This window comes from Helobdella robusta (assembly GCF_000326865.2).
Source record: "Helobdella robusta unplaced genomic scaffold HELROscaffold_3, whole genome shotgun sequence".
Taxonomy (NCBI): domain Eukaryota; kingdom Metazoa; phylum Annelida; class Clitellata; order Rhynchobdellida; family Glossiphoniidae; genus Helobdella; species Helobdella robusta.
Genome location: NW_008704501.1, coordinates 4,770,523 through 4,790,149, shown reverse-complemented (window position 1 = coordinate 4,790,149; position 19,627 = coordinate 4,770,523). Strand labels below are relative to the sequence as shown.

The 19,627-nt window shown below is 34.6% G+C and overlaps 1 protein-coding gene across 1 annotated transcript; it reads right to left on the bottom strand.

Annotated features, from left to right (window-relative positions):
- Positions 1-8,574: 8,574 nt before the first annotated feature.
- On the bottom strand, positions 8,575-10,150 carry HELRODRAFT_142999 (hypothetical protein; the record flags this gene model as incomplete). Its single annotated transcript, XM_009021388.1, has 3 exons — positions 8,575-8,728; positions 8,896-9,099; positions 9,963-10,150. Coding segments are annotated over 3 exons (546 nt in total), but the record flags the coding sequence as incomplete, so codon positions are not given.
- Between the last annotated feature and the right edge of the window lie 9,477 nt (positions 10,151-19,627).

Genomic DNA, 19,627 nt, shown 5'->3' with positions numbered 1-19,627 from the left:
GTTGTTGTTGTTATTGTTGTTGTTATTGTTGTTGATGATGTTGCTAGCTTCAAAAATTGAATGACGCTGATTTTGGGATTGATTCAATTGAACATGATGCTGATGATGTTGTTGTTGTTGGATATGTTGTTGTTGTTGTTGCTGTTGCGGATGATGATGATAATGATGTTGTTGTTGATGCGTGACGTCAGTTGTTGTGCCGCCATCATCTGAACATGATGGACTGCCGAGGTCTCTGAAAGGTTAATCAAGTCGTCTCGTGTCATATTATTTATCATAACAATAAATTCATTTTACGAAAATTAAATCTACAGCAGCCTTTATTATAACAATAAATCCATTTTTTGAAAATAAAATCTACTACAAACTTCTTAACACTTCTTACAACTTTTTACAACTACTGCAATCTTCTGAACCTTTCCAACAACTCATTAAACACTTAACTACAATCAACTTATTCAGCCTCTTATGGTAGCTTTTTTCACGTAGACATTGATTGATTTTCATAAATTCTTACATATCATTAATTCATAATTTTAACGTTGTTGGTGTGTTTGTGTGAGGGTGTTTGTGTTTCTCTCTCTCTCTCTCTCTCTTTCTCTCTGTGTGTGTGTGTGTGTGTACGTGCCTAAATTAAACCTCAGTTATGACGTCATCATTTTTCACAAATTTACAAAAATTAAAAAACCTTATCCCTCCGTTGAAACATCTTTTAATGGTAAGATGGAGGGATCTATAAAGACTGCACTGGCATAATTATAATAATAATAATGTGAACTCTTTTATTTTCCAAAGACAGAGCATAAGTAAAATCAAAATATTGACAATGAAATAAAATTGAATATAGTTAAATATACAGTTAGATGAATAAAATAAAATAAAATAAAGATAAAGTGTTAGAGTAATACGGATAGTCATCATTGCTCGTCATCTTATGAAAATAAGTAAGTACCATGATGATAAATAGTATAAAAAACTTCACTCATTGTTTCTATCACAATACAGAGATGATGACGAAATTACACTGTTAATCAAGCTAAATCTAAAATAATCGGTCCAAGTTATATCAATTAAAGACATATTAAAAGGATTGTAAAAGCCAATTGGCGATATTTCAAAGGTATTAATTAAAATATTGCAATGCTTAAAGTCATCAATAATACTATCTTTCAAATTACCAAAATATTTATTCATTTTAAATTGCTTTGATTTTATGAAGTTAGTTTTATGGCAGACAGTCAGTTCAAGTATCTCGATCGTGTCATTGTTGCGGACGGCAATGTCAGGACGGAGTGATCTGAACAAGTCTGTTATTGGTCGTATCTTTTCCCCTTTCAAATCCGCAAAAATCTCGACACCCGGCCTCGTGACTACCATGAAATTATCGATAATTATTTTTAAAATTTTGTTGTGGCGATCTAAGTATCTGCTCAATGCAGATGATGAGCCACAGTTTGACATGACGTGTTTGTTCGTTTGTGTTGCATTGCAGAGCAAACATGATGCATTTGTAGTTTTGCCCCATCTGAAAAGGTTGGCGTTTGTTGGTAGCTGTTGAATAAGGTATTTTCTGATGAATTTATAGAGGACCTCTGATTGCTTTACAGTCGACCTGGACCATCGCGTTATCTCGGAGCTATTGATGTACTCTTTTATTGATTTCACAAGGGTAGTACCTTGGCATTGCAGCAGCGAGAGATGATTAAAGTTCGTTTCATAATGCTTCTGTTTTAGAGCATTCATTGCTGGTTTTAATTCAACATTTCCCAGGATCAGGTTGTCAATCTTTCCATAATTGTTGTGAGATTCACTCCACAATGATCTCATTTCTTCCATTTTACCAACGATTTTATGTTGAGGCCACCAGTTTTATACGGCAGCGAGCTAACTTCGGCGATGCAACTGCTTATGAGCAGTGATAGCCAATCTCTTACTGTTTTTGTCACAAGGTGGTCCAGTGTGTTTTTTATCCAGGTTAATGAAATATTGTAGGTGCATAGTTCAAATGAGATTTGAGTAGGGACAAAACGCCTAAGAATTTCCAGCTTCCATTGAACAGTTATATCCAGTCCACCAATTTTCCTTAGCATAACCTTGAGCTTATTGTGCAGTTTGTTTTTCTCTCTGGTATCTTTGCCTTCAAAATCGTACATTATTCCTAAGTACGTAAAACCTTCGTTAATATTCACCCGGGGAATTATTTCATCATCTATTGTTAATTGAGGCAAAAACTGCTCATACCTTCCGTCCAACTTTCTCATCCCAAATGTACAGCATTTGTCAGTTCTCAGCTTCATACCCGTCTAATTGCACCATTGATCAGTCTCTGGGCACTCTCGGAACTGTTAGCAATGATTGCCGAATCGTCGGCAAACTGAAACCAGCCTCTGGATTTTAGATTGGCTGTTGGTCTCCATATGTATCCGCATTGTTGATATTGTTTTGCTTCCAGCATTTTCATTAGAGGATTGAAACAGAGGTTAAAAATCAATAGTGAGCCTGGGTCACCTTGTAGGACCCCCCTTTTTACTTGAATTGGGGAGGTTAGTTTGTTGCACGCCGATACAGTTATCGAGTAATCGGCGTATATTGATCTAATTAGATTGCTGACCTGGTTTGGGATGTGGTGATAACTTAGGATAGATGAAATTAGATCATGGCTAACCTCGCCAAATGCATTTCTTAAATCTAGGAGGGTAACAATGATTGTCCTCTGATGTCTAGAAGGTGAGATAGTAGTTGCGTGTGTTCAGCTACACCGTCAACTTTGGGGTAGAAGCCTTTTTGGATGTTTTTATTAATGAAGTTGTTTGAATCTAAATATTTGTATATTCTATTGTTTACAAATGTTGAGAAAGTTTTATAGAATACTGGTTGAAGTGTTATTGGCTTGAAATTTGCTGGGTCGTTGGTGTTTCCTTTTTTGTAGATCAGTATGGTCAACCCTTTTCTCCAGCATGTAGGGATCGACGACGTTCTCCAACACTCAACCAGTAATAGATGAAGGATTGTGCGAAGTATGGGACATTTTTTGAGAATTATTATTGACATTTGATCTAGAGGACAAGGAGATGCTTTCGACTTACATTTCCTGATTATTGAGAATATTTCATTGTACGTAGGAGGATTGGTATTGCAGGCAATTGAAGGGATCGTTAGAGGTTCGATCCAATTTGGAAGGCGATATTTATTGTGAAATGGGTCTTTTAAAATTTTGTTGAAAAATTTGTTAGCTTCTTCGACGCTAAACAGTGGTGACAGAGCGGTTGTCGGATTTAGTAATTTTTCACACGTTGCCCAGAATTTTTGTTTTAATCGACTGTTTTTTCAGCTTTTATCGCTTTTGCTGATGATATTTTTGATCTAATATGTTTGCTCAGCGTGCTAATTTGGACGTCAAAATTGTGGTTGTTACGGCCTAGCAGCTTTAATTGTTTCAATTCTGACTTTAGTTTGTTGATTGGTTTATCGAGTGTTGTTATTGAGCTTGATTTTTGATTATTATTAAAATTAAGTTAAAAATTATAATTAAATTTAATAGATATTTAGAATTAGGAAAAATTAATATCATTTTATTCGTCATAATTTTTCGCAATTTTTACACCTATTTTTTATACTTTAAAACTATATAAAACTCGATTAATGTAACTAAAATAGTGAGCTAGTAGAAGTCTGCCAACTCTCGTATTTCGCAATACAATAATAATAATAATAATAATAATAATAATAATAATAATAATAATAATATAATAATAATCATAATAATCATAATAATAATCATAATCTTTCGCCAATAATAATAATAATAATATGAAGAAAATTTTGAATGAAAAATTGTTATTATTATTAAGATTTTATACACTAGCCAGTGATTTATTACATATTTTAGTTTTTAAGCGGGAAATTGGGCTGATTTATTTGGCGGGAAGCGATTAAGAGTTAATTTAATTTTGTGTTCTTGTGCTAGCAGTGTACTCACATGCCAATGAATCACTTTTTAATGTACACACTTGCATATGTGGACCTGTGTTTGTGTGTGTGCGTGCGTGAGTATGAGTGTGAGTGTATGTGTGTGGTGCGTGTGGTGTGTGTGTGTGTGTGGTGTGTCGAAAAAGCGTCATCACATTCAACAAAACAACGGCAAAATCAGCCAAGCAAAAATAATTACATTATGATTTAGGAATTAGGATGGGTTTTCAAATGTTCATTTGTTAACAATATAACATCAACCCAATTACATATATACAAAAACACAAACACGACACACACACACACGACACACACACACACACATAAAGATATATATCCACCCACACTCACACACACACCACACACACGCGTGCTAACACAAATAACCACACATAACAAGTCCTCACATGCACACGCACGCGAATTATAGTTAGTCAATATAATTTACTATGTTTATAAAAATTCCTATATATCATTCATTTAGTTAGGTTCTCCCACTAAAACTTTATAATAAACGTATACATTATGATCTATCATTCACCCTTTTCCTTCTCTTTTTCTCCTCTCTCTCTCTCTCTCTCTCTCTCTTTCTCTCTCTCTATCTCTCTCTTTCCCTCTCTCTCTCTCTCTTTTTCGTAAAAAGTTTTTGTAAAATAAATTTGCTATAGGGTATGAAATAGCTGAAAATTATATAAAAATGATTTAAAATATTTAAAATATTTCAAACGAAGCAGATGAACTCATTATATGAGAAAATAAGAATATAAATTCTTCGAGATATTTTTTATAAAACTCAAAACTAATACAAATAAGTTGAAAATTAAAGATATATAATCGAAATTTCCCATTTATACACCACTCAATCAATGACATTCAAATGTTAAGTTTTGTTTTAGTATTCTTTTTTCTGTTTTTTTTTCATTTTTTTATTACTCTGTTATTCTTCTATTTCATGTTTTCTATTTTACTCTTTTTTGTTTTGTCTGTCTGCCTCTGTCTGCTTCTCTCTCTCTCTCTCTCTCTCTCTCTCTCTCTCTCTCTCTCTCTCTCTCTCTCTCTCTCTTTCAAGCTAATTTATATTTGCATGTATGCCTTTTTATATAAGTCAATGTTTGTATTGTATCTGTTTATATCGCTCTGTTTTATTAAATGAACGTGTTTATGTTCATGTTTACAGCATGTTTATAACGATGTGAACGATTTTACAAAGTGGTCGATGATTTATGTATCAATATAACAATTTGCTATTGTCGGCTTGTTGGTAGTTGTGGCTGTTGTTGTTGTTGTTGATGTTGTTGTTGTTAATGTTGTTGTTGTTGATAATGTTGTTGTTGTTGTTGACGTTGTTGTAGTTATTGTTTGTCTGCTGATATTATTAATGTTTTTACAGTTTTATGACAACCTTAACTTTACACGTGGCATTTATTAATATTGTTTAATTATCAGTTTTAATGGAACTGCACGATGAACCAGTTTCAACAAAGATTACAAAAACCATTACAAAATAAAAATAATTCCGCCGCTAAAATTAACGTACAATTTTACAGACAAACCACACACAAACCCACAAACCACGTATATAGAAAGAAACATAACATAAATGAATCTTATCGCTATGTCTTTGTAATGTTTATCTATAAACAAGTAACTATTTTTTAAACAATAGCATAATTTTTGTTAGTTTAATAATATTTGAAAAACATAAAAATTAATGTGGATCAATATTCTAATCAATCATGGTTGGTTAACATGGGAAGACAACCGAAAATAAGATTATTAGAAGATAAATTGCTAACATCAGTTGGTTGAAAAGCAAAAATTTAATCTGCGTGCGTGTGTGTGTGTCTGTGTGCGTGTCTGTGTGCGTGTCTGTGTGTTTGTGTGTATGTGTTTGTCTGTCTGCGTGTGTGTATGTGTGTTTCCCATTCATGGGTTGGTTGGTACCATTAGGAGTCGTATCGTCTTGTGAGAAAGAAACGAATGATTGGAATTTTATAGCAGTAATAATGGATCTGGATTTGGATAGATGGATGGATACAATGTGAGTGGATGGGGTGTTGATTGAATTGTTTAACAAAAAGATGGAAGAGATCCGGAATGAATAAAATGATGGATGGACTAACAAATGAATTATACGCTTGAAAATTAAATGGGTGATCTGCTAGTTTTATGAAACTAGACTGGGCAGGGATAGTCTCCACAGATCCGTCGTCATCTGATTCAACAGCTGCCTCTGCGATATTTCAACGTTTTATCGATTGAAAATTCAATTAAAGTTGCAAATGCACATTATGAATGTGTGGTGATGTAAGAAAATTGTACGCTTGGATTGAAACTCTGTAACGCAAATGGCTAATACAAACATGCAGATATACCTACACAAACATACATACGTACCTACACAAACATACATACATACGTACCTACACAAACATACATACGTACCATCACAAACATACATACGTACCTACACAAACATACATACGTACCTACACAAACATACATACGTACCTACACAAACATACATACGTACCTACACAAACATACATACGTACCTACACAAACATACATGCACTTAAACGTACATGTCAATGAATGTTTCTCCACCAATGTTTATTCATGTTCGTGCGTTTGGCATCTGATAGTCAGTGACATATTGCAAAAACATACAGCAGCTAATTTTCATCTGCGTATTAGATTTGCTTCACAAGTTGCATTGTTAAAATTAAACAAATTTTCAAGCGTATTTCTTAATTCACAATTAAAAATCCTCAACGATTGTTTATTTTGTTGTTTTTTTAAATTAAAGCCAAAAAGTTACACGGGAAATGGTGAATTATTTTTAAGTTTTTCAGAATTAATAAATCATCGCCCGAAAACAAATTTTTTAAACTCGCTGCTGACGTACGTGTGCCGTCTGGCTCCTCCCCGCCTGCTTCCCGCCCGATTCCGCAGAACCTCATCATCGCGGATTTCCTCTTGTATCTTAAACATTGAAGAACGCTACTCACATGTATGGAAAAAAGTTTTTTGCTGTAAATATTTCATTCCTCCTAAGACTTTTTAGTTGTTCCTTCATTCATATTGGTGGATTTTCTCATTTTTTGATTAGGAAGAAGAGAACAAAAGTGATAACGACGACGACAATGGTGATGATCATGGTGGTGATGATGATGAGGAGGATCATAGTGGTGATTAAGTGAAATTACGTCGGAACGGAATAATGCCGACGAATAAAAAAAGGATGATGAAGAAAATAACTGCAGTCAGAAAATGCTACGGAAACTTTAAAAACAGTCAATAATTTTTACATTTGAAAAAATTGAACCAACTAACCAACCAACCAGTCAACCAACCAGCCAACCAACCATCCATCGAACCAGCCAACCGGCCAACTAACCAATCATCTAACCAGCCAACAAACCATCCAGCCAACCAACCATCCAACCAACCAATCATCCAACCCTTCAATTACCAAACCATCATTCAATGACTCCAGGTACCTCATTCACATTTCTCAACGCGAGCAAGTTCCTTCACAACCTAACAGCACATCAACGAGTTAACATTCAAAAAAATAACAACGAATGAATTAGCTAAAAGCTCGCAAATTGAAATGCAGCCGATCCAGATGGTGGAAAATGATAAGGCTATTTCGGTACCTACCCATCTGCATGTGCGTTAATACGCCTTAGACTTTAATTTATTTTCTGTTAATATAGCGCTAAAAAAATTAAATAAAAAAAAATAAGAAAAACATGAAACTATAAAAATATTTTTAAATGGTGAATGAATGGATGAAAAAGTGTTTACGAATGAATCATTCAATCTTTTGAATGAATGAAAGAGTGAGTGAGTGCGCACAAATGAACGAATGAGCGAACGAATAAACGAACGAACGAATGAATGAATGAGTGAGTGAGGAAGATAGTGCAGTATTATATTTCAAAATATTTTCATCATATAACTTTATCCATCATATAATTTTATTCCGACAGCCGTTAAAACTCTATACACGTCCCACGTAATCATATACAGACAGGATATAAACATAACTACACGACAACATGATGTCCGTATTCTATAAAATGCATAAAATAGATCATAATATTGAATGTATTATGTATTTATGTATCTTTATGGCTCATGTCTGATACACATCCAATATTTAAATATTCATAGATGTGTGTTTATAGATGTATTCCATGTATAATAGATATTAATTTCTATCTTGTTAATTTTATTTTCAACTGTTGGTTGATTGCACACAGCGCAGCACAGCACGTTAACGGCATGTAAATAAAATAAAATTTAGTATGAAAATTTAATGCATGTCAGCTTCTTAGCTCTGTGTGTGTTTATGCCTTTTAGTTGGAACATCAATTTTTGTCTGCTGATGAGTGTGTAAGCGTGTGTGAGCGTGTGTGTGTGTGTGTGTGTGTGTGGGAGGGAAAATGTGTGTGTGTGTTTGTGCTGGTACGTGTGGTTGTGTTCAAAGCAACAGTCAAAATAAAGTTACGGAATAGCCGCTCGAATAAAGTCATTCAGAAGAGTAGTTGAAAACGGAAATATTATAAACAGTAGCCAATAAAAACATTTGACTCACTTTTCTTTTGCCTCATTGGCCCTGTCTCTTTGCCTCCTGTTCTTGAACCAGTTGCTAACTTGCGTCGTCGTCAGTCCAGTGTTCTCCGCCAGATTCTTCTTCTCTCGTGGTGACGGGTAGGGATTTTTCTTGTAGCAATCTTTCAATATTGACCTAATGCAAAATTTATTAAAAAATTTTTAATAATTTTTCAAAATTTTGTTTTATGTCGTATTATATTGTACTTGTTTTAAAATTGCAAAAATTTACATTTTTGTATATAAGAAACATTCCAGCCTATCTGACCAGTCTCATCTCATCCGACCAGCAAACAGACCAACCTCGACTTTTCTTTGAAGCAGTAGCTAGTTTCCTCACCGTCCCAAATGTTAGCCGGAAGGGGATACTTTCTTCTGATCCGGTACTTCCCTACTGCTCCCAGCGGTCGACCCCTCAGCTTCTCTGCCTCCGTGTAGTGCGCCTTCAACCAGAGGTTTTGCAGCTTTGTGTGGTTCTGCGTTGAAAATGTGCTGTTCTCAAGTAGTCTGAAAATTGACAAGCAGTAAAAATGAAAAATTATTGTTGTCTAAAACGCGAATAAATATAGATAATAAAATAGATATATGAATATGTATTAAGATTCACAAGCAGAGAGTTACAAATAATATTTAATAAGATTGCATCTGAATTTGATAAATTTGACGTCTTAGTAGGCGATAAATCAGGGACGATGGAGAACAGATGAAACACGTTCATTTATTACGAATATATTACGAACGAACGTTAAACCTAAGAGCGGAAGAAAATTGATGAGTTATTTTAACATGTCCGTTAACATTGTTATCAGTTAATCAGTATTCCAGCGAAACTTTTTTTAACATAATATAATGAAATTACTTAAGCTTTACAATCCACGTGTTCGTATTATTTGTAAAGGTCATAAAACTTGAATATATATATATATATATATATATATATATATATATAATAACATTTTATTAAAATCTGAACATATAAATATAATATATTTAAATGATTGTTTAATCATTTGTGTGAGTGAGTAACCAGATTTCAAATTCAATACTTTCAGAATATCAGCATTTTTTTGCTCGTGCAATAAAAATTGGAGGTGGTTATCCATTTAAAAATTTATGCAATTAGATTTTTATCAAGCCGAACATTAAAAAATTAAATTTTAATAAAATATGACGCATTTATGGTCGTTTGGAGACGTGTTTTAATGAAAAAAAAAATCAAATGTTACAATATCACTCATGGCTGTTGTAGAAAATATTACGGCGTGACATTTCAACCTGCAACTATAACATCATTAATAGAAATTGTCGCAGTATCTTAATAGTTTAATACTACCTTAATAACCTATACAGATTATTGAAATAAATAATACCTGTAAAGATCATTGTAATTCCCGTTGTGAAAGTACACGAAAGCTTTCGCCACCAAGACGCTTTCTTGTTTGTGTAGCTGGTCGCAACTTGGCAGAGACCACAGGAACCTGGATAACCTTTCGAAGTTCCCGCTGTTTTGGAGAACTTCGCAGACGCAAGCAACTTGGTCTTGTGAGAATGTGAAAGACGTGGAGGTGGATGTTGTTGCTGCTGTCGTTGCTGGGGGAGATGCTGTGGCGTTCAGCAGGATCAAGTCGCTTTTGTTGTTTTTGAGATTGTTGATGTTATCATTGTTGCTGGTGAAATTGTTGATGTTGTTGAGGATATTTTTGTTTGGGTGGTTGTTGATGTTGTTTGGTTTTAACGGGCTCTCGGAGTCACACGTCTTCTTAGAGTTGAAATGAATTTTGTTGCAGACGTTGTCAGATATTTGGCTAGTCTCACTGTAGTGGTCTTGAACGTACATGGATGGATTTGTGTGCAGTTGCTGATGTTGCTGGTGCCTCATATCATCGTGTCCCAGCGAGAATCCATTGAAATAATTCTGACCGCTCAAATAAGCGTACTCGCTCTCCAACGTGCCGCCGTTGTATAAACTGAACAAGTTGCTCGTGATCAATTCGGGTTGAAACTGCTGCTGAAGCTGGACGTGTTGAAGTTGTTGTTGTTTGAAGTATTGGTGCTTGGACAGGTCACACAATGTCAAGGTCTTCTTATTGAAGTCTCCATCGAGTGATGATAGTGATAGTGAAGATGACGAGGAAGAGGAAGAAGATGACGGGGGTGGGGAGTTGGTTCTCTCGAGTAACATTGCTCTGCTCGTCAAGTGGCTACGTCACAAGATAACGTGGCTCGCATCGGTCGGATTTTAATTTTCAACTGGACAATTAATTCAATTTAAATTTAATAAATTTTTGTGAGATGATTCAAAATCAGTTCATTTGAAAATGAATAAAAGACTGTTTGAACAAATAATTTGAAAGGAGGGGGGTTGGATAATATCTTCGAACGTGCCAAAAATCACCCTAATGAACGGCCAACTCCAACGCGAAGCATCCCAACAATTGAATGAGTGAGGATAAAATTATCGACGGCTGAGATGGACAAATGCAAGAAAGAAAATATTAAGTAAACAAGGAAATGAATTACCGAAAAAATGAATGAATGAATGAATGAACGAACGAACGAACGAACGAACGAACGAATGAACGAACGAACGAATGAACGAACGAACGAAAGAACGAACGAACGAACGAACGAATGAGTGATTGAATAGATAAACGAATGAATGAATGGCTGAATCATTAAAAAAAACACTGTATAAATAAATGAAAGAATAAACGAGATATTTTTAGAAGCAAACGTGCCATTAAATCTTCTGCACAACAATTTTTCTCAAGTAATAAATTTCAAACGACCTTCATAAATTCAGGCAACCTCCATTCATTCATATATTTTTTTAAACTCGTCATAAATTTCTGAATGGGAGATGTTATTCATGCTTCAATTCGTTAAAGAAGTTCACTACATGTTTTTTTATTGAGATAAAAAATCAGAGATATAAAAAGGAGAGAGAGGGGAAAGAGAGAGAGAGAGGGAGAGAGAGGGAAACGAAGATATCACATTACAAGTTGGATGCGCTTTAGCATGCATACAAACAATAAACCATCTCCCTGCATTCACTCCAGCACTCGCAAGCACCAACACACGAACACGCACACCATGCATTTATAAGTGAATTATAAGTGAATGAACTGATAAATGCCCTCACACCTGCTATTAACTGTTGTGTGTGATTGTGTGTGTGTGTGTGTGCGTGTGTGTGTGTGCGTGTGTGTGTATATGTGGGCGTGAATTTGTGTTGTGTATGAAAATAAAATGAACATATTCATCTATTTAATATATATTCATGCCTTTTTGGAAAATTCTATCAACAAGATGAAAATATCATATCCATCATCGAATTATTTACAAAATGATTTTTTATTTTCCATCTTCAAATGATTTCCTAAGCGTTTGTAATAAGTAACACAGGATGTCACTTACATCGGTGGTGTGACAAAGACATCGGGTTCGATTGCAAAGGATAACTCCACCTAGCCAGCCATGCACACATCACATTATGATGAATGCTCCGTTTGATAGCAGCAGACTCGTGTTCTTATGTTTGCCGGGGTGTTTTTCGACAGGTGAATGCACGATATTACTGAACATCGCTTCGTTTTTTGACGTTTCTTACTGAATTGCTCTGCTGTCACAATTCTGTTTTATAACACACGCCAATTAATTTTTAACGCTTGAAAACACACAAACTGCATACAAAAAACATACCAACTGCATACAAAAAACATACAAACTGCATACAAGATACATCAAGCTGCATTCAAAAAACATACAAACTGCATACAAGATACATACAAGCCGCATACAAATACATCAAACCGAATACAAGAAACTTACAAACTACATACAAGAAACATACAAACCTCATACAAAAAAACAAAACAAACTGCATTTAAGAAACATACAAACCGCATAAAAGAAACATACAAACCGCATACAAGAAACATACAAACCGCATACAAGAAACATACAAACTGCATACAAGAAACACTCAAACCGCATACAAGAAACATACAAACTGCATACAAGAAACATACAAACCGCATACAAGAAACATACAAACCGCATACAAGAAACATACAAACCGCATACAAGAAACATACAAACTGCATACAAGAAACATACAAACTGCATACAAAAAACATACCAACTGCATACAAGAAACATACCAACTGCATACAAGAAACATACCAACTGCATACAAGAAACATACAAACTGCATACAAGAAACATACAAACAGCATACAAAGAACGAACAAACATAGGCAGACCTTCAGAAGTATCGTGTTACAGACGTTAATGTTCCACGTAAACAATGCTGGCCCCATGTCAACATGTACATTCGTCACAAACCAGCAACATCATCGCGCACTCCCTAACACATATATCATTAAATATCTTTACATTCGCATATATCATATATATCTCTACGTTCACGTATGTCATATATATCTTCATGAATATCTCTGGACATTTCAACTTCAGTCATATATAATTCTCTAACTTCCAAGATGTGCTAGATGCTGCAGAAATTAATCAAAGTTGTGTGTGTTATCTGTTTGTCAATGTATGTGTGTGCGTGTGCGTGCGTGTGTTTGTGTTTTTGAGACTAATCTACAGAGGCTAAAGGTTTAAAGTCAGCAGTGGCAGCACGGCTGATTAAACATCTGATTGATCCAGTGGCCGAAATATGAAGATTAGCGGAAATAATAACTGCGTCACGAAATCAAATGACGTCATCATCACGTACTCAGATTACAACGACACAGAAACTCTTACGTGATCATTGTTTGTTTACAACAAAAACAAGGCTAATGACATCAGCATTAAAAGGCAAACTTAATAACATTACCATTCACCATCGCATCTTAAGAGCATCAACAGATTCATAACATTAACAGAACACCATTACACAACCAATAGAGCTCCATCATCATAACATCAATAACGAACATCGTCATGACATCATCAGGACGTCGTAATATTATCACCTAGCAACATCAGTGATTAACATTAATTATGACATCATCGTGACGTCAGAGCACAACACCTAACATAGCATCATCATTACATTAAAATGACATCACCGCTATCACAGAAACTTCCGCAAAAATAACTTCCAAAGCAGCCGACACTTATTCACCTGTTAAAAATTTGAGAATTCATCAACAGCCCCACCTCAACGTTCATACATACAGACACCGTTGCACAAATAATTTGTACACACCCAACATCTGTATTATTCACAACACATACACACACACACACACACAGAGAGAGAGAGAGAGAGAGAAAGATGAGAAACACACACACATATATACATTTGTATATATTTTATTTAAACATATGTATGTATTCCAGATTGAAAGGAGTTGATCATTTTAAATAAAGTAAAAATTTTATTAATGATTCAGCTAAATACTTTTGAGCGAGTGATCATAACACGTTCCTATTCATAACAATAGCAATTAGTAAGACATTCATCTGGAGCAGACACACCCTCCCTAGCTATACAACACAACAACAACAACACACATCTTAGATACATCATTTATGAAATGTAAACTACGAAGTAGTTTTTTGTACTCGTGAAAATATGAAAAACTCAAAAACTCTATTCCACAGTAATAAAATATTTATAATCTCTGATCATTAATATCAATCAGTGACGTCATTTACGTGTGTGGAGCTGACAAAATAATCAGATAAATATATAATTGGATTTTTAAAAGCATTTTTGTTTTGTTTTAGAGAAAAAATTCACAACCAAACATAAAACATTCATCGATAAAATTTTATAATGAGCAATCGTTTAGCATCAGAGTATTGAAGGATTTGGTTAAAGTTTTGCAATTCTCTGGGATATTGTATAATAAAGAGCTATAGGATGGATAGCACAATAGGGAGTTGTTCACAGTACATACATTCATATTAATACATATTAATAACTGTATACAATATACATACACAAACATGTATAGTGTGATGTGTAAAATAATACTCTTGTCTTGATACGCACACAAACACAGTCTTAAACAGCAAACAGAGCAGTTATATTCGCAACGGAATCAATTGTGCAGAACCCAAATTGAAACCCCATCAAAGACAGACACATCGTTTCTCAGGGAACAATTATCAACCAACAAATCACCATCTCTTTCTCACACTTGTTTACTGTTTGTTTGTTTGTATGCACGCACGCACGCACGCACGCATGGCGTATGCGTGTGATTTTGGTGTTCAATGTGTGTTGTATGTGTGTGTTGTGTGTATGTGTGTGCTGTGTGTATGTGTGTTGTGTGTGTATGTGTGTGTTGTGTGTGTATGTGTGTGTTGTGTGTGCTGTGTGTATGTGTGTTGTGTGTGTTGTGTGTGTATGTGTGTGTTGTGTGTATGTGTGTGCTGTGTGTATGTGTGTTGTGTGTGTTGTGTGTGTATGTGTGTGTTGTGTGTATGTGTGTTCGTATGTTCTACTTGTGTGGGTTAATTTAATGTGAAGAAATTCATGCATATATGCATATATTTTCTGTGTACTTTTAATTTTATACGAGAGCGCGAAAACTATTTCTGTGTGTTTGTGAGTGTGTGTGTTTGTGTGTGTCTGTGTTTGTGTGTGTCTGTGTTTGTGTGTGTCTGTGTTTGTGTGTGTGAGTGTTTGTGTGTGTCTGTGTGTGTTTGTGTGTTTGTGTGTGTGTGTGTGCGCGCGCGCGTGTGATGATTTCATGTGCAACAGTATATCAAGCTTTTTTGATTGCGTATAAGAATGCGTTCATGTTTTCATTTCGCAAATAGATTGTCTGTGTGTGCGTGTATAACATGCATTTGTGGATGTGGAAGTGTTTATGGATGTGTTAGTACCATGCAAATGGAACCTGCAGACAGACGTTTAAATGTTACTCGTCACGGATAAATAAATTTCTAGATCTGCAAACATTATGACATCCAAAGCTTTCTAGATGTGCATATATCAAACAGATCCATCCATGTATTAAAACATTGTTGATGTGTCTTGCTGAACATTTGTATCAAGAATACAAGTGAACTGTTACAACTGTATGAACAAACAGCTTGATAGACGCTGACGCAAACAAAAAAAATACCAAAACATAATTACGCATTTGTATATAGCGTTTTGACCGCGTATGAGAGTGCGTTCATGTTCGTTTTACGCAAAGGTTATCGTAAAATTTGACGTTAACGTGCTAGCATAAATAAAATAATTCTTTTCAGTTACGCAGCAATTTGCATGCATCAACTGAATGATTCACACCTAGAAGCTACAGCATTGTTTGCATGTGTTATGTTTTTCTAACTCTGCACATAATCACGGACATACAAACACACATACAAACACACATATAAAAACACATACAAACACACATATAAAAACACATACAAACACACATATGAACACACATACAAGCACAGATACATAAAAACACGCACGCACACACCTACGCATATAGCTTAATAATTTGCAACATTGATAAGTTGAAGATCATTTGTATCTAAGGTTTGATGGTTTATGGGAATGATGATGAGGATGAGGAGGAAGAAGAAGACGATGACGATGCTAATAGAATGGTTATATGGAACAAAATGTGGTTGCCAACGCAGGCAGTATTCGAGTTAGATGAACTGACATTTTAAAATGGGCAATAAATTTTATATCCATTTATGAAAGTATCTCCCGATGGCCTTCGCACTTGTTCAATTGGAAAAAATTGGAGTTGTATATCTGCTGCTGTTGTTGTGTTGATGTTATTGTGTTGTTGATGTTGTCAGTTGTTGTTACGTTGTTGTTGTTGTTGTTGCTTTGTTGTTGTTGTGTGGATGTTTATACATGGCTTAGTAGTGATATTTCTTTATATATTGAAGGTGCTTTTTAATTTCTGTTTACTAGTCTGGTTATCAGCATTTGTATTATGGCACTATATTTTAAAAGCATATAAGAGTATTAAAGCAATCTCAGGATATTGCTGAATCAAAGTTTCAATAAACAACAACATCGTCAGAAACATTCCAATATGAAATCAAATGAGAAAAAAATTCAGCTGCGGCTAACGAAGCCTAAGAGTTTCACGTTAACTTGTCAATTAAGCTATTAGGCAGATTGATCTATCATCTCTAAGCTAAATATTATTTCCACTGCGCCATGTCATTTGCGTAAGGTCTGTGGTGCATCACATACAAAATAGGCAAATATTTTAAAAGATTTGTATTAGTGAAAACACAGCGCCAACACTCATACATACAAGCAAGTAGAGACGAGAAGAAGGATCAAACGAGCCACAATGTTGTGACAAATTTATTTGAAGTCTTCCATTTTTCATTTTATTTGTTTGTCCTCCTTTGATTATCTGCTCGTTCAAGTAATTTTACGAGTCATCTGTGCAGTTTACAGGTTGTATCATTGTGATGTTGTGTAGTTGTGTCGTTGTGACGTGTTGTTGTTGTTGTTGTGCTGATGTACTGACAAATTAAATAGAACTACAGACAGATGATGAAGTATGTATGTAAGATTGTGAGAATAATAAAATCCTCTCTTCTCGAATCTAATTGGCAGGTTCAGTCAAATTGGATGAGGTATTTACTGATGGTAAGGTATGTTTTGAGGTTAGGTTTAGTCGTGTGTGGATTCTTTTGAACTTAATAAATACATTGACCATGTTTGCATGCAGTTGATATATAAATTTTGTAAGTTTAATTGACATATGATGAATATTTCTTAATAATTGTTACAAAAAACAAGTTGGCTATTAGTTTTATCATTTAAATTTCATTTTATGTTTATTGTTTACTATCAGTTAAGAGCTCTGTAATTAATTTGTACATGTTGAGAGTTGAAATTTGAAACGGTAATCATTAAATCAGCATCAAGTAGATAGATCTGAGCAGGTCTGATATTGGTGATGCTATCCATCCTCATTTGTGGCACATGTGTCACTATTCAATTGTTTTTCAAGTGGTTCATCGAAATGAGGTTCACGTTTTTTCATGAAGTGCAATGATGTGAATTTCATTTGTTTGTTGTTTGTGAGACATTCCGATGAATTCATACGTTTAAACCAAATGTACAGCACCATATTTTGTATACGTATTTGTATTTCTACGTATGTCGATGTATTTGTATGCATGTGTATATGTTTGAGTTTGTATGCATGTCGTTGTATGTTTATGTTTATATGGCGACGTATTGTGCGTGCGTGTCATTGTAGCATGCATGTGCGTGTGTGTGGTGTTGTGTTGTGTGAGGTTGCGAGCCATGGAAAACTCATCACATGCACTTCAAAGGAGTTTGTGCACTACTTCCTTACATGCATTCAACACCGCTGAACATGAACATGTGTGAGTGATCTTCTATATGAGGTTATATACGGTATGTGTATGTAAGTGTGTGTGTGTGCGTGTGTGTATTTGTGTACGTTTGTGTATGTGTGTGCATATATACATTAATGTGTGTGTGTGTTTGTGTGTGTGTGTGTGTTGTACTTCTGGAATGTTTGTAAATAAACGCGTTTAAATCTTGGGTTCACTATAAAGATGAGCTTGTAAACAATTGGTTGATTGTTTGATGATGTTTATGTGTGTTTATGTGTGTGTGTGTGTGTGTTTATGTGTGTGTGTGTATGTGTGTGTGAGTGTGTGAATGTGTGTGTGTGTTGCTGTGCTGCTCTATGATCATCCCTTTCCACATCCCACATACCAGCAAACATTTAATATCTATATAGCGTTTAATACTACTGGAAAAAAAATTTTTACAAAGCCATCTGCACTGCGTACGTACGCATATTTTAACGTTTAAAATAAAACATACCCTAAACTATTCTTAGGTTTTAAGTTAATAATATAAAAAACTTTTGATCATTATTCTTATTATAATTTTTATTATTATTATCGTTATCATTATTAAAATTATTATTATTAGTATAATTATTATTATTATTTACAATAATAATTGGTGCGCCGTTAAACCGACACTAATTGACTGCAGAGCGACTAGGAGGCGAATAATAATAATAATAATAATAATAAAATGAATATTTATCTCCAGTATTAACACCTTCATAAAATTTTGATGGCGTTAATTGTTGACGTGATGGTGATGAAGAAGATGAGGATGGAGATGTTTATAACGATAATGTCAAGTGAAAGTGATGATGATGATGATGATTGTGATGATGATGATTGTGATGATGATTGTGATGGTGATGATGATGATGGTGGTGGTGATGATGATGGAGATGATGAGGATGTCAGTGATAGTGATAATGATGGTGATGACGATGGTGGTGATGATGATGATTTGGAGGCTGGAGGAAGTGGAAGAAGAGTAGAAAAGGGGGTGGACGTTGTTGACGATGCTGATGATGTTGGTTGATAAGTTGGAAACAGTGATGATGACGCGCGATGATGATTAGGATGATGGGAATGATGGTGATCAAGATGATGATTAAGATGATGATAAGATGATGATAAAGAAGATGATGACTAATATTACGATACTTTAAAAGTTGAACAATAGCATTAAATTTGTTGACAGATTGCACGGCTTTTCAACCCTCAGTTAGGTGCAGGTACATGTGCAAATACCATGTGCGTGTTTATTAATAATTCCAATATTTTTTTTTATCTAAATTTTTCTACACGAATGTTCTGAAAAGAAAGCTTAAAAATCAATTAAACTACGTTTTAAAAGACTACAACTAATAACAAAAGCGTACACATTTTTCTAATATGAATCAACATCACTCATAAGAGACTATCATTAAATACATCTCAATGATAAATGATCACACCAACTGCAATTCAATCACATCATCCATCTTTATTATCAGCAGGCCAGCGTATCACCACACATTAAAATCATCATAAATGACACCATCAACTTTATTCTCATCTTTATAAGATCATCCGAAGATACTTCGTCAAAATTATATCATCTTCGTCATTGTGACATCACCATGACCTCATTATTATAGAATCATCATCATCATCGACATCGTTATCACATTATTACAAACGTTATCATCAACACTAT